General features: G+C 31.4%; 2 protein-coding genes across 3 annotated transcripts in view; one reads left to right on the top strand and one right to left on the bottom strand.

Moving 5' to 3' along the window:
- Nucleotides 1-6,866, top strand: part of LOC129228035 (uncharacterized) — a 14,535-nt gene extending 7,669 nt beyond the window's left edge. Inside the window, exon 2 of the mRNA XM_054862664.1 lies at nt 6,416-6,866. Within this exon, the coding sequence (XP_054718639.1) occupies nt 6,416-6,733 (318 nt within the window). The 3' untranslated portion in view covers nt 6,734-6,866. The remainder of the gene's footprint in view (nt 1-6,415) is intronic.
- An 828-nt stretch (nt 6,867-7,694) lies between these two features.
- Nucleotides 7,695-15,472, bottom strand: part of LOC129227893 (F-box/WD repeat-containing protein 4-like) — a 34,262-nt gene continuing 26,484 nt past the window's right edge. For both annotated transcript variants that reach the window (XM_054862512.1, XM_054862513.1), the window contains 2 exons: nt 9,891-10,026; nt 7,695-7,927 (listed from right to left, as the gene is read on the bottom strand). In XM_054862512.1, the coding sequence (XP_054718487.1) occupies nt 7,817-7,927; nt 9,891-10,026 (247 nt within the window). In that variant the 3' untranslated portion in view covers nt 7,695-7,816. The remainder of the gene's footprint in view (nt 7,928-9,890; nt 10,027-15,472) is intronic.

Genomic DNA, 15,472 nt, shown 5'->3' with positions numbered 1-15,472 from the left:
CAATAAGCCCGAAATGTTATCTCCCCATATTGACGCCGGCCGTGAAAGCCTTAAACAGTATTTAAGGTATTGTATGGACTAAAAGAAATTAAAAGAAAAATTTTTAGTGTTTTTTTTCTTCTAATATCTCTTTAATTTGGCTGTCATGCAAATGAGTAAACATTAACTAAGCGTTTAATCATTTGGGGTAATTTAACATATTTTTCGATTTTGAAGTAAAGTAGACTCTCTGTCTTGCATTTTGTTCAATTTAGCCCTTCAAAAGGTTATACGAGACTCGGGTATCAACACTAGAGGCACAATCCTGCAGAGAACTATACAGATATTGGCATATGCGAATGATATCAACATCATTGGGTGAAGAAAACATGATGTGATTGAGGCATTTGTTGCCCTTGAGAGTGCTGCCAAGGAGTTGGGCTTGGCTGTAAATGAGAAAAAAACTAAGTTTTTGGTTGCAAGCATTAGAATACATGATGTGCAGCCGCTTAATATTGGAAACTATACTTTTGAAGGAGTCACCCAGTTTTAAATACTTGGGTGTGCTTATTACCAGTAAGAATGAGTTTAAAGTTGAAATTGGAAATCGAATTTTGATGGCAAATAGATGCTACTTTGGCTTAAAGAGCCAATTTAAAATCTAAGCTCCTTTCCATTAATACAAAAATAAACCTATACAAAAACCCTCATAAGACCGATCATTTTGTATGGTAGTGAGACATGGGCAATTAATAAAACAGAGGAAAACAGACTTCTCATTTTTGAAAGAAAGATCCTTCGGTCAATTTTTGGAGCAGTTAAAGAAAATGATGCTTGGAAGAAGTTTATATAACTTTGAAGTATACCATAAATACAGACAACCTAACATCTTAAGAGTAATTAAAGCCAATAGAATCAGATGGCTGGGGCACGTATTTAGGCGTGCAGATCTGGACCCGGTTAAAAAGCTAACTTTTTCAAAGATTGAGAGTACAAGGAGAAGGGGAAGACCAGCAACAAGGTGGCTGGATAGTGTTGAGAAGGACCTAAAAATTTTGGGAGTGAACAGGTGGAGGAACCTGGCAACGTGGTCGTACCGCCTGGAGGAAGCAGACGGAGAAAGCCTTGGCCTGCACCAGGCTGTTGTGCTGATGAAGAAGAAGATTTCGAAGTAAAACATTACTTTTCTGTTCAGAAGTAAGATTTAAACTAAAATTTATTTCAGAGAGCATCTGGGATGTCTGTATTTGATGTTCTTGAAAAGTCAACATTTCAAATAACATACCTAGAGAAAGTACTTGAATGTATAACACACATACCCAAAATTGCAATTTTCACATATCCATTCTAGTCTGAAAAATATGGTAAATACCACTGCTCTGAATTCCATCATGATGAAGACACTAATAAATTTAAATGCATTCAGAATATCTCCAACATTATCTTTACTATATCAAAACTTCACTCATTAAATTTCAATGGAAGTTTGCATCACTTTAATGTTTAGTCATTATCTTCTTCAGCAGCAGAAAAGTACATGGTAATTTCTTTTGTGTAGAGACGTACCAAGTAGCACTTTGGCGGAGTACTTGGCCTGGTACCAAGTTACTGAGTACCAATTATGTTTTAAGAAGAACCACCAACACACATGTGATGAATTTCAAACTCATTGGAATAATAGTATAGACCTCCATGTCCATATAATAGTTTTTAAAATAAAATTCCAGCTGAAATTTAATTTTGTTTGTGTCAAAAGTTTTATAAGAAAATAATTTTTAAAATTAAAAATAAACAAATAAATAAAAGGTGTGATTAATCAAGTTGAAATTAAAACAAATTATATCAATCTATTATAGTTCTAGTCCGCCAAACATAAATAATTTGTAAACGCAAATAAAACAACGTACATGTTTCTGCGTTACAAGAAACGTCTTTTTCAGTGCACAAAATGCGAGTTAATGAATGCAAAGACATCCAACAAAAAATCTGACTTTTTGTCGGATGTATTTAAATACATAAGCTGGGCAATTCCACGGAAATGGGGAACTGATGATCAATTTTTCAAAATCCTTTTTTTCTCACAAATTAGGTATCATTTTGAAGCTTATGAGTTGAATTATATGAAAATAATAAAAATTACCCCAAAAGTTTATGTTTATAAGAGTTACAAGCCTTTGAACAGAGGTATTTTCGACATGCTGTCATAATGGATTTTTTGATATCTTGTTGGAATTGGTATTTCAAACTATAGTTGCAATATTTTTCACATTGTAACTGATTCAGATGCCTGCCACAACACTTGAGAACAAATGTAGCACAAAAAATGAGACCTAAATAAAATATTTTTGTCTTTAAAAGTTTATTTATAACAGGCACTTTGATAAAATTACGTCCGACACTCAACTGTCTAAAAGTTTGAGCTGTATAAAATAGGATGGAATATTTTACAAAACATTTTACCTGCAACTCAAAACATCAGTTACTATTGAAAATGTGCAATCCCAACAAAATTCAAATAAATAGTTTTTTCTTATTTTATGGTGTCGGACGTAACAAATTAATTACGTCCGACACCACATTACGTCCGACACCAAGAATTTTAAAATTGTTACCTCGTTATGGTTACAGAATTTCTCTGATTTAAAACAGAAGGGATAGAGAACAGCAATAACAACATTTCTTTATACTTTAGTCATTAAAATGTCTTTATTAATAGGTACTTTTACTTAAAACATTTTTTTTTAAACCATGAAACTGGTAATTGATTAACTGGTTCAATTTGTTACTTAATATTTTTTTTCTAGAAGCACTGACCTTATAAGGAATAGTTTTTTCTTTATTTTAAGCATCTCAAAACGCGGCAATTTTACAGCAGAACGAAATTTAATCTGGCAAACTGGGCACATGCCATACCCAAGCCATGATCTTCACATGAATTGCGTGGATTTCCAAAGAATTCTCTCAAACTTTTGAAATAATTTTTCATACTTTGGATCATACTAAACTCGCAGTGCATAAATTTTTAAGTTACCTGTTAGAATATTTTAAAGCCAAATAACCAAGCACTTAAAATGTACAAGTTTTCTCAGATAGACTCAGCTTACAATTTAAGTAAAGATACCTATTAACAAAATTTACATTTATTTGAGCAGAGATTCAATACAAAATTAACCCGGAATTTCTTTGCAGTGTTCCCAGGGGTAGGAACTGTAGACAGCATAGTTGGTAAGGTTAAAAAAAAAAAAGTGGCGTATTGTTAAAGCATGAAGTAAAATGACAGGGGGGGGGGGGGGGGGAAGGCTCAATCAAATGAGACCACCACTGCAACCATTGCACTAGACAAGCTGGAATAGTGTTAAGCGGTATGCCACCAGAATTATGCATCTGTGGCTCCTTCATTAATCTGCAGTGTACTTGAAGCACACATATCATCAGAAGAGGTCATGCATAATTCAGCAACATTGCAGTAATATTTGAGAAAATTCTTGAGCACTGCATGCACTGAGTCAAAGCCATTTGAATAAAATTACTATGTCAGACACTTCTTCCTCACATACACTTAGGATGGTTGCTCTGTATAAAGAAGAATTATCTGACAGTGATGCATTGGATGAATTTGAAGATATGGAATTTGTTGCACAATTTAAAGTACATAAGTGGGTTGCTGCGGTCAACGAAGAGTCTGTACAATACACAGGATGCAGTCCCCTGTTAAATGGTGAAATGATTGAAGTATCTGTGATGTATAGGACAGAAGGGCACTTTAAATGGCGAAAAGAGGAAGATAAAATCTTCTATACAAAATAAAAAAATTTTAAGAATTTTTTTCCACCTATCCCAATTAGAAGTGTGCGAAATTAGCATTTATGAAAAATATTTCATATTTAATGTTGTAATTATCTAAACATCTCATTTATTGTCATTAACATATTACTCAAGGTTTAAAGCAAAATTAAAAGTAATTTGAAAAGGTTTTAAACTTTTATTTACGTCCGACACCATGGAAATTTTGTACATATTACGTCCGACACCAAGTTTTTACGTCCGACACCAATACCAAAGTCCCTATTTTGGAACTTAATACCTCTAAAATTAAAAAAAATCTTTATGAGTTATTAATATTTCATCATTGCTCTTTGACATAAAAGTAGTTACATTGTTGCAGATTAAGCCATTGACCTGAATCTTAGATTTTAGTTTTGCTAGTCTCATTTTTCAGATTCAGCTCATACGTCCGACACCATGAGTTAAATATTTTTTTCTTGAAATAAAATTTTGTATCAGAAATTCTTTTTATGCTTAACAATTCTACATACACTAGTAAGTATTTAAAAAAATATTTTGATTTATTTCAAAATTGTTAACCAATAAATGTGTTGGTTTTTTGAAGTAAATATCGTGCAATTCTTACGTCCGACACCGTGGAATTGCCCAGCTCACATTTTGTGCATTGAAAAAGGCATTCCTTGTAACGCCAAAACACGTGTCGGCAGTGTTCCTGCACATTTGTGCATTTAATGTAGTTTTATTTGCTTTTCTTTTTAAGCAAAGGTTATTTTTATATTTCTTATAAATAATTTTTGTTTGTAGCAAAAATGTATTTCATAATATAAAAATTTCATATTTTTTACACTGGCCCATTTTTAATAAATAAGTTTTATTAACTTTGGAGACATTAAAATATAGATTTACTCCATTTGCTGCATCTAGTGCGCTAAATATTTTATTGCTTTCTCATGTGAATAATAAATTTCAGCCACATTGACAGGCTATTTACAATGTTTTACTGCTTGAATCTTGACAGTTACTAAATACTCCTAGTTTTCAATTTCAATGCATCTAATTTCTCATGATACAATTGTTTTTCATATTCTTCAAGAACCCGTTCTCCAGTTGCAGTGAACAATTTTGGAACATGTTCTGCTCGAAGTTATTCCCACCTTAACTGTATAAAAAAGGGTTGTTGCTTAACACCTAGCTACAGCTTCTTAATTAAAAAAAAAGAGTATTACTCAAATATAACTCTTTATAACGTGACTGTGTGTGTGCAAGTTGGATGGTGATAGCTTTGAAATTTACATGAAGCTGTGATATTTAGAAATATTTCTGTATCGATGATGTAGCACTTTTGTTCAAATGTAATACATGAAGAACTAGGATATGTTTATCAAATTCCATGTTGGAAAAAATTTTTACGGCTGCAGTTTTCCTTTGTGAAGATATAACAAAGAGCGCTTTTAATAACTAACAGATTTTACCAAGGTTTCATTATTTTAAAGAGGGGTAATGCAGCTAATAATTTAAACCTGTGACTTCAATGCTATAAATTTGTTCTACTCTTGTTCTACTTCATCATCTAATTTCTCTTTTTAGTTCTATTCTGAACTAATTTTGGTAATTATGCTAGGTTTTTAAAATTATTTTATTTATTTTTTATCATCCGCTCTTTTTAGCTTCTACTTTGTTTTACTTTTGTAACTTCCATGTTCTCCTTTATTTCTTAATTATCTCGCCTCCTTTTTTGCCTTTCTGCAGCAGTTAATGGCATTTGTGCAATTTGTTTGAGGTTTATTACCGAAAAGAGAAATGTTACTGATGTTGCTGTGACTGATGTTACATATTTTAAATAAGTTTTAAGTAATTAAATTCAACTATTTCTAAATATTTAAGGAGTTAATATTAAAGAAATTATCATAAATGAAGGGAATGTGACTTTTTATAAACTTGGGTTTGTTTTTGTTTAAGCAATGCAAACTTTTATACAACTTTGTGACTGATGTTACATTAGTATGAGGCCTAGTTTAAAAATATTTGCTACAAGACAATTATAACAGTTTAAAGTTTCTTTATTGGTTTAATCTCTTCCTAGATAACCCACATTTCAATAAAAAAAGAGATTGTAGACATTTCCTAAGTGGAAAAAAAAAAGATTAACTTTTGGAATTGCTAATGCAACGACACATGGGCACTGAGTAGTGTTGTCAAAATTTGCCTATAAAACTTACAAAAAATGTGCTTATAACTTTTTTCGCATAGTTTTATTAAAATAGTGTTTTTTACCCCATATGAAAGAAAAAAAATTGCTGATATAATGAAGTTTTTTTTTTACTGTGATGTCCCTAGTTTTCATGAACATGCCCTTAGGTGAAAAACAGCTAAAAATGAATTAAAATACTGGGAAAAAATCGTTACTTATGTGATTGTTCAAATATCAGCTTAGCATTTTATTTTATGGGTACATTTTGTTTCAAATAGATAACTGTTTAAAACAAAATGGTACACTGGGTACCATTTTGTAATACACTGGTACCATTTACCAAGTACTGGTTTTAAAATACGATTTTTATGAAGGTACCAAAAAAGGGTATTAAAATCCAGCCTGTAGTGGTCCCTGTAATGTTACTGTTTTAACCCATTATTTATTTATTTTTTACAGACAGCAAATGGAGAAAAGTGCATTCTGCTATGGATTACTTCACAGAAAGTGGCTCAAAGCTTGCTACATTTTAAGTTAGAAGACATGCCAAATGAAATGCATTTAGAAACTAAAGAAGTGTTTAAAGTTTTATACTGTGTACCACCTTTTAATTCAGAAATTGAGAAATCATGGAAACATGATTGCATTGTCGATTACAATAATATTAGTGAAAACATGTTAGATTTCATTATGGGATTGTTGGAGAGTAGTTCAAAATACTTCCCCAAACTTGAAAATGCCAATGATGATTTCAAAGTTGGCTATCTGCCTGCTTAACATTTCAATTCCTAATTTTTATAAATGTAGAAAATATGAATTATTTTGCTACTCTGTACTTATAATTGATGCAGTAAATTATTTTATTTTTGGATTGGCAATTCATTATTTAATTTTATGATTAACTAGTAAATCATTCCCTTATTCAGGCTTTCATTCAAGAACATGATTGTAACTACAAAATAAACAATGTTTTCAGTTATCATTATTTTGAGTGTTCAGTTTTCTAGTGATTCTTTCGAATGATATCAAGTTTCTTATGATGGTCATCATTTTGATCATAAATGATTCCATTATCAAATTTTTTATAGAGAGGTTCTTTGAATGATTTTGAAATCAAACATTCGGTTATCATATTGAGTTAATGGGCTGATGAATGACTATTTGGTGTGAGGTGTTATTGAGTGATTCTGAATTCTGCTATCTGACAAGTTAAAATATTTTCAAAAAATCCTTGAATAATGATTTAAATAAGTAATTACCACAAACTTTAAGGGACCACAAACTTTGTTTTTTGTTATGAAACTTAAGCAATGTACTGGAAATTAAATTGGCACTGAAAATTTATCTTCTTTAAACAAATGTTTGGTTGTATTGGTATCCGTTGTAACAGATTTCACTTCGTTCTAAATTTTCTTTCAGTATCTTCTTTCAGTTAGCTATTCAAAATTTAAAACTTTATTTATGTGTTAATTCCAGCAAAATTTTAGAAGTTTTAGATGCTTTATTCTTATAATGCTTTTTTTTTTTTGCCTTCAAATTATTGTTTGGCATAGTGTAGCCTATTAAGGCTTTTCAACTCTGAGTTCTAATTCAAACATACATTGAGATGATTACTATGATGAAAAAAAAAATATTATATACAAATATGTATTTACTCGCACGAAAATATTTTCACACATCCTCAGCAGAAAAAAAGTAGAGCTATCTTTAACAGATTAAAAGTCATTTATAAATAAAACATTTTATTAAAATATAATACAGAAATAAATATTAACATGTGATTTTTAAAAACAAATAAAATATGAAATTCAACAACATTATCAAGTTTATCACAATAATGAGCTTCAAAAGAAAGTAGCCTTAAGAATATGAGTACTGAAATATTGCTTCATCATATGCAACATATTCTTGGCATGCATCAAAAGCAATGGAGTAGACTGGGCTGAATTTCACTGCTTTTTCACAATGGAACTGCAAGAAAATTGACAAAATATAAACCTTATCAATCATACGGTTGAGTCCATAATTATAACAACTTCATAAAACACAAAGGATAGCTCATTAAGGGCTTGAAATGTACTTATGAATAAAATAATTATAAACGGTAGCATATTCCCCAGCTGAAACGAAAGTTGTATAATACAGTAACCTATCGTTATGTCGCTCATTCGGATATATCGCGTTTTTCCTTAGTCTCCAGATTTTTTTTTTTTAAATTAACATTGCTTTATATTTGATATAATGGAAAAAAAATGTTATATTCCTCAGAAAAGTATATATTTTTTAAAATCAATAAACAAAACTAGCATATTTTCCACAGACTTCATTTGTTATTTTAAATTGCAACTTTCGATTCGTATTCCACCATAAAACAATAAAAATATTTTAAATAACTTTCATTAGTTGAAAAGAATAATTGGTAGACAACTTTTCTTTTGTTTTTCTTAAGAAAATTGTTCACATATGATAATAAACTAATATTTTTTAAATGCACATGTCATTGATCTTTACATTAGTGGAATAATTACTTTTTATGACCTCAGGTATATCTTGTTTTTTTTGTTGTCTCCTGACAAACGTGATATAACGAGGGATAACTGTATATTATTTCAAATAAATTCAGAAATTTCTTAACTATGAAGATATTTCATTACGTTTTTAAGATGATGCTGAATGGGGATTTTGTTTTTATAATATCATTAATACAATAAGCCACTGTGGTTTCACCTTTAGTTACCTGAGGGTCGATCAAACTTTAGTGTGTCAATATTAGAGGAGTTATTCCAGTAAGAAAGAAAATTATAAGTTGTCCCCTCAGGGCAACAGTATGATATCTTAGTGTTATTTCTGGGATTAGATGTCTTAATGTTGCTCTGAGGCAACAATATTTTATTCAGATATTTTATTGAAATTTATATTACAAGCAGTTCAGTGCAAATTTAATGCTACATCATTTTATAGTCGAGAAATCAATGCGATGATTTTCTCATACAAGTTGATCAATGTCCATTGTAACTCTTATATGGCACTTATAGGGGAAATGAATACGGTAAAGTGCTGCTGGCAGAAACTTTGAAAAGAAAATATTAAATGGTATTAAACATGTGAAGCAGAGTAAGAAGGGTATAAGCTTATTTGTCTCAAAAAAGATTTTTCTGGTAAGAAGGGAAAGGCCAACAACAGTGAATAGGAGGGTCTTGGGTTAAATCACACTGTCATAAGCTCTTAGTACTATTAATGTTAAAAGTACACAAAAAATAATCAAGGAGAAAATGTAATGTACAAATATAACTTGATAATATTCATAAAACGTATTTAAAATTCGGTTTCATAAGCAAATTTCGTTTAAACAGCAATTAGTACTTATTTTAAAATGGATTTTTGTGAAAATGGCAATTTTAAATATAGTTTTTCTGAACATGCTAATTTCATTACTTTTCTATGAAGGTGCTGATTTTATTATATTTTTTGTAAAGATACTAATTTTGCTGGCACAACTTTTGCCAAGGTACTAATACACAATAGTAAAAGCAGCCTGTATTGTTTACTTAACGCAAAAATTTGCATTAAAAAAGTTTGCTTGCATGTAACAAACAGTCGCTGTGTAATTTTTACCTGCAATATGTAAAAGTTGGCAGATGTGCTATGGCTACAATTGCTCATGTATTGAGTTTTCTGCATGATGCAAGCACAATAATAGTTGCCTAAACATCATCATAGAATGCCTAAACATCACATGTCATAAAAATTGTTAAATTATGCAACAGCTTTGATTTGCTAGAAATGCAGCAAAAATTCTTACTCTGATAACATTTTTTTATTCTCAAATGTTGAACTATATAAAAAGACCTTCAGATGATAAAAAGGAGCTAATGCATACTTATCACTTAACTTGATATTTATTATTTAAAATGACTGACTTTAAATAACTTACATTAACCATATTGCTGTGTCGCTTATCCCAGAAATGAACCATGGAAGATCTATTGGCACCACTAAGAATTGTCACATGATGATCTGATGTCACACAATAGATAGTGTTATCAAAGGGCTCAGTCCAAGTTAAAACACTAAAAGCCAAAAAATATTTACTTAATCATTCAGTAACTCTATTTATCAAGGAATAAAATAATCAACTTGAACACTCTTTGTTTAACAACAACATAACCATACTAAAACTTAACGGATGGCACATAAAATTACATATTTTCATTCTGACAGACTGTGTACTTTTATATTTTTGCTTGAATTTTTATTTAAACATGAAGGAGCATGTCCTTAAGAAGAAGTTTTGGTTTAAAAAGTCTGCAACACTTTAAAAGCAAATATGTTCATTCATTGAATTCTTTATAAAATGTCCATAAATAGAGAAAGACTGCAAAATCAGCTAGTGTTATGTCAAGGAAAGTGTATTTCTTCATACAGTTTAGAATGTATTTTATTTTAGAGAATTTTAGCATTATATACAGTCAACTTGTGATAACTCGAATATTACTATAACTTGAAGTTTTTATCAAGTCCCGACTCCTTTGTCTTTAATTCCATTCTAATTATTCTCAATATCTCGAAGTTAACTTCCTTTAACTCGAAGTTTTTTCTAAGATGACTCAAAATTTATTTCGAAAGAACAAAAAAAAAAGGAAAGAAACAAGAGACTGAGAGAAAAATCAATTCACCTTCACTTGCTTCACTTGCAATTCCTGCACAATAGAGCTCTAAAGCAAGAAGAGCACCTGTTGAGCCAACGTGTGATAAAGGAGTTACACGTGCGAATTCAGTTGGGTAGTTTTTTTTTTTTTGCGATTACAAATTTGCTTTTAAGCTGTCAAGTCAACTGATTGTACCTTTATTCAAAGGCTGACCTAAGTTAAGATGCGTTCCCCTTCATTTTTTAGTTTGATTATTTGCTGATAAGTTCCTGAGAGACAGAGTGAGTTTTCTTTACTATTAACAGGGCTCCCAAAGGGTCCGTTTTTCCCGCCAAAGTCCGTTTTTTAGGGTTAAGTCTGCTTTAGACCCCATTTTAGCATTTTGGTCCAATTAGTCCGCTTTTATATTGTTTTTGCTTAAAATCAGATTTTAAAAGTTTTCCATTACGTTAAAAGATACTGTATACACAAGCACGAGGCCGCAGCGCCTTTAACCTGACTTTCCCCTATTATTTCACTTCAAATTGACGTCATTACTCCTCCTTCAACCGCTGCAGCATGGAAATCCATTAAAACAAGGTTTGGGGCAGGAGTTATGACGTCGAATCGCGAAGCAGGGTGGTACCGATATTTCTCGGAATTTCAGCCTCACGTTTACAATAACGAATAAACTTTCCGATCTCGGATCTCAATAACTCGAATATTCCTTTATCTCAAAGTTTTCATTGAATCCCAAGCTCTTGAGACTTGTGTGCGGAAACTTCCCATAACTCCGAACGTTTTAGCCGGTCCCTTGGGACTTAGAGTTGTCGCGCGCTGACTGTAATCCTTTTGCAAATTAAATCGGAAATAATCTCGTGGCGCATGAGCCATTTTTTTTTTACAGGCGCATATGTTTGTAAATTTTACGCCCTTGAAAAACCTTGAAAAGTTCCTGAAAAAAAAAAGAGTTCATTTTCCAGGTGCTTGAAAGCCTTGAAAAAGTATGAAAAATTTCTTTATTCTTGAATTCTTACAAAAATCTTTACAAGCAATCTAAAGCATACCTTAGATTGCTTGTAATTCTTTTAAAAGTATTTCATCAGTGCAATTTTCTGAACATATGTCCGATATGCAGTATCGCGAAAAATTGCTTTCGTGGTTTGAGGTTTCAATCCTTTTGCATTTTGTAAATATTTTGATGTTTTTTACAATCGGAAGTTATTTTGACATGTGCTACTGTAGATCAGTGTTGCCAGATTGGGGGAAATTTCCCCATTTTGGGCAAATCTGGTGCTTTCTGGGGAAATTTTGGGGAAATGGGTTTTGAGGGGAATTCTTTGGGGAAATTTTTTTTTCTTGGGGGAAAAAAAACCTTAGGGGATAAAAAGAATTTTTTTCGTATTTGGATTCGTGTCAAGAAGTAGTAGTTACATTGTTTGTATCAAACAGCGTTGGTTTAGCTTTGCTCAACTTGATGGAATTCGCATTTCGCGTTTCCAATATTATCTATTGGAATACGCATTAATGTTCTGCGCGAGTAACCAGTTTATATGTGAAACGGGTAAAAATAAGTGTGATGAAGAATGTTCTTGGATAAATATATACAAAAATCATAGTTTAAATGTACATACAGAAGCAGAGTAGTAAATGCAAGTAGAAAGAAAAACATTTGGCTATTTCTTATCTTTCGGTCAGGCGCTTTTTGTGACTAGTGGCACCCGCACGGCTTTGCCCACCGTAGAAAATTAAAAGGTCTTTTGTTTCCCCTGTATATTTACAAATAATGCATGATGAACTTCTCTCCAATTGGCTTGCCTACGCTATGGTTTCATATTATGATAGCTTGGTCTCGCGGGAAAATGTTCTTAAAATTGGAATAGAAAAAGAACAAAATCGAATTTTCGAAAAATCGCTTCGAGATGCACACTTCTATGCTACAAACTAACTTTGTGCCAAATTTCATAAAAATCGGGCCGAACGGTCTAGGTGCTATGCGCGTCAAAAAGATCCTGACAGACAGAGAGATATCCAGATTGAGAGGATTTAGCTTTATTATTAGTAAAGATAAAGAAAGATAAAGATAAAGAAGACAAAAAAGAACGAAAATGGGAAGAAAAAAGTTGGGGAATTTTATAAGAAAATTTGGCTATTTGGGGAAAAAAAATTTCAAGAGACAAAAATATTGGAGGAAATCGATTCATTTTATGAAAATATTAGTGGAAAAATAATTTTTGAATTTGGGGAATTTTGATAGAAAACATCTCTTTTTGGGGAAAAGTTGGAAGGGAATTGGGGAAATCTGGATTTGACCATCTGGCAACACTGCCGTAGATTAGCTTATTTTTTGTTTAATTTCAGTAATTAACAAAGGAATTAGTGTGGGAACCATGACAACATTGAACTTACTTGGACTTCACGGAAAACTGCTTCTCGCGTTTGAAATTTCAATCCTTTTGCATCTTGTAAATATTTTGATGTTTATAACAGTAGGAAGTTATGTTTCGTTTAATTTCAATAATTAACGAAGTACTTGTTTTGGAAACTATGGCAACATTGAACTTACTCGGACTTCGCAAAAAAATGAGTTTTAGTGTTTGAAATTTCAATATTTTTGCATCATGAAAATATTAAAATTATTTACCCAATCGAATGTTATTTTCCCAAATGCTACCTTAGATTAGCATGTTTTATGTTTAATTTAGTAGAAAATAAATAAATTTATTTTATGGGAAATATGCCAAAATTTGAGCTTGGTTCGTGAAAATTTGCTTATCCGAGCTTTCAATTGTTTTGCATTTAATAAATATTTTTATATTTTTGGCAATTTGAAGTTGTTTTGACATGCTGCATTAGATGAACTCGTTTTAATTTTTATTTAAATAACTAAAAAATTAATAATTTTTTGTTTTTAATTTAAATTTCTAGTTTTAAAAACTTAATTTTAATTACTATTCGCTTATTTTTGGTTATTAGTTTTTTTTATAGGGGGGAGATATTAAATGTAAACAATTGAGTGCATAATATTTTAACTGTTTGTATTTGAAACAAATTTGAATTATAAAATTTTATAAAGTTGAACTTATGTACATCTTTTCATTGTCATGATGCCTGCTCAAGAGGGGAATTAGTCCCCCCCCCCCCCCATAAAAGTTCAAAGCACTCATGGCCTTGCAATCATGGACTTTTTTTTTTTAATCTAAACTTTATGATTCTTGAAAATATACTTTGAATATGAAAGTTGCAAAACTAAGTCTCATGTGATCTGCTTCTCTTTGTCATTTAGCTTTTCAGACATTTTTAGGAAAACTTTCAAAACTGCAGATCTTTTATCAAAGTGTCTCTTGTAGAAAAAGCAGTTTGTTTTCCTCTACTTTTATATTACTTCCTGTTATTTATATGTTAGCATTAAATGAAATCTGTATGCAATATTTATAGTGCGAATTTAGGGTAGTACCTTGAAAAATATTTGTTTTCCTCTTGAAAAGTGCTTAAATTTTTTTTCTCCCTAAAGAGTATGAACCCTGTGATAAGAGATTAAATTTAAAATCAAATATAAAATATTTTTATTATAAACTCAGATGTAGCTTTGTTGAAAATCAAAACAATATTTTTTAGGTTTCAGTGCGAGTCCAGTAGCGGATTCAACCGATTGTTTTGGGAGGGGCCATCCGAAATTTTTGAACTAACTGCAAACTCCCCAGAAATTTTATTAAAATGAAGTTTTAAAAACTCAATTTTTGGGGTATCGAGACATTAGGTGAGGGGGTGGATTTAGGAATCTCCCTCGAAAATGTTTCAAAATTTTAATTTCCCAGTAATTTTTGAAAATTAGGAAACTAAAAACGCATTTTGTCTATATTTTTGATGATGTACGGAGAAAGGTCTGGTTTCGGGCGCTGTCCCCAAAATACTTTTTGAAAAAAAAAGGCTTAGAAACCAAAATATTCTGTCATTTTACATTGAGAAGTTAGAAGAGGAGAGGTGCTCTTCTAGCTCTTCAGCTGTCCAGCCTAAAAATGCACCTTTAGGTAATGTTTGCTTACATTAAAAGAAGTGTGAAGGTGCTTAGAATCCTTCCTTTCAGGAAACATTTTGCCTTGGAGGCTCTTAAATTCGATTTTTAACTATATTTATACATATTTTAGAAAGGGATGGAAGATTCGTGAGCTCATCCAAAAACCTTCTTTTAAAGCTATCATCACGATATAAACTAGGGAGGGAGGGGTCCTATCAAAACTCGTTTGTAACTGAAGTCCCAAAAAATTTCATTTAAATTGCTTTTAAGCAAGTTAAGTGATAAGGGCTGGATAAGCTAGTTTCGGTTGACATTTTTTCCAAATAAAAGACTTAAAATGCAATTTTTTGCTACATATCAAGGCATTTATGAAAGGGCATGGGAAAAGGGGGTTCTCCCTCTAGTTTCGAAATTAAAGCCATAAAAACGAAAATTTAGGCTCTCTTTGGTCTTGAGAACAATAGGTATACTCTGAGAACAGCAGCATTTAGAGATCGTCCGTCTGTAGTTGGAATCAAGAAATGATGTAAAAGATGGAGAAAAATTTTGGAAATAAAAGTTTTGTTTTGAGGATAGGGATATAATTTATCTCCAATTAAGGTCTATACTTTTTCAGTGAAACACTGTGTTAAATTTTTTTATCTTCTCCTAATATATTTTTCTTTTTTTTCTTCTTAAAAAAATTCCTTCAATCACAAGGCTTTGGGAGGGGCCATGGCCCCCCTCTAGATCCGCCCCTGTGTGAGTCATGGGGAAGTGCAAATTTCTCAGCAAATAGTTAGATGAAACTGATGAGTATGGGAACAAAATTAGAGACTGGGGAAAACAACAAGAGAATAACGTTTTTTTGTTTTGTGTATGATAACGCTA

This window comes from Uloborus diversus, chromosome 8, assembly GCF_026930045.1.
Source record: "Uloborus diversus isolate 005 chromosome 8, Udiv.v.3.1, whole genome shotgun sequence".
Lineage (NCBI taxonomy): Eukaryota > Metazoa > Arthropoda > Arachnida > Araneae > Uloboridae > Uloborus > Uloborus diversus.
Note: the sequence above shows the minus strand (reverse complement) of the source record. Positions and strands in the feature narration are given on the sequence as shown.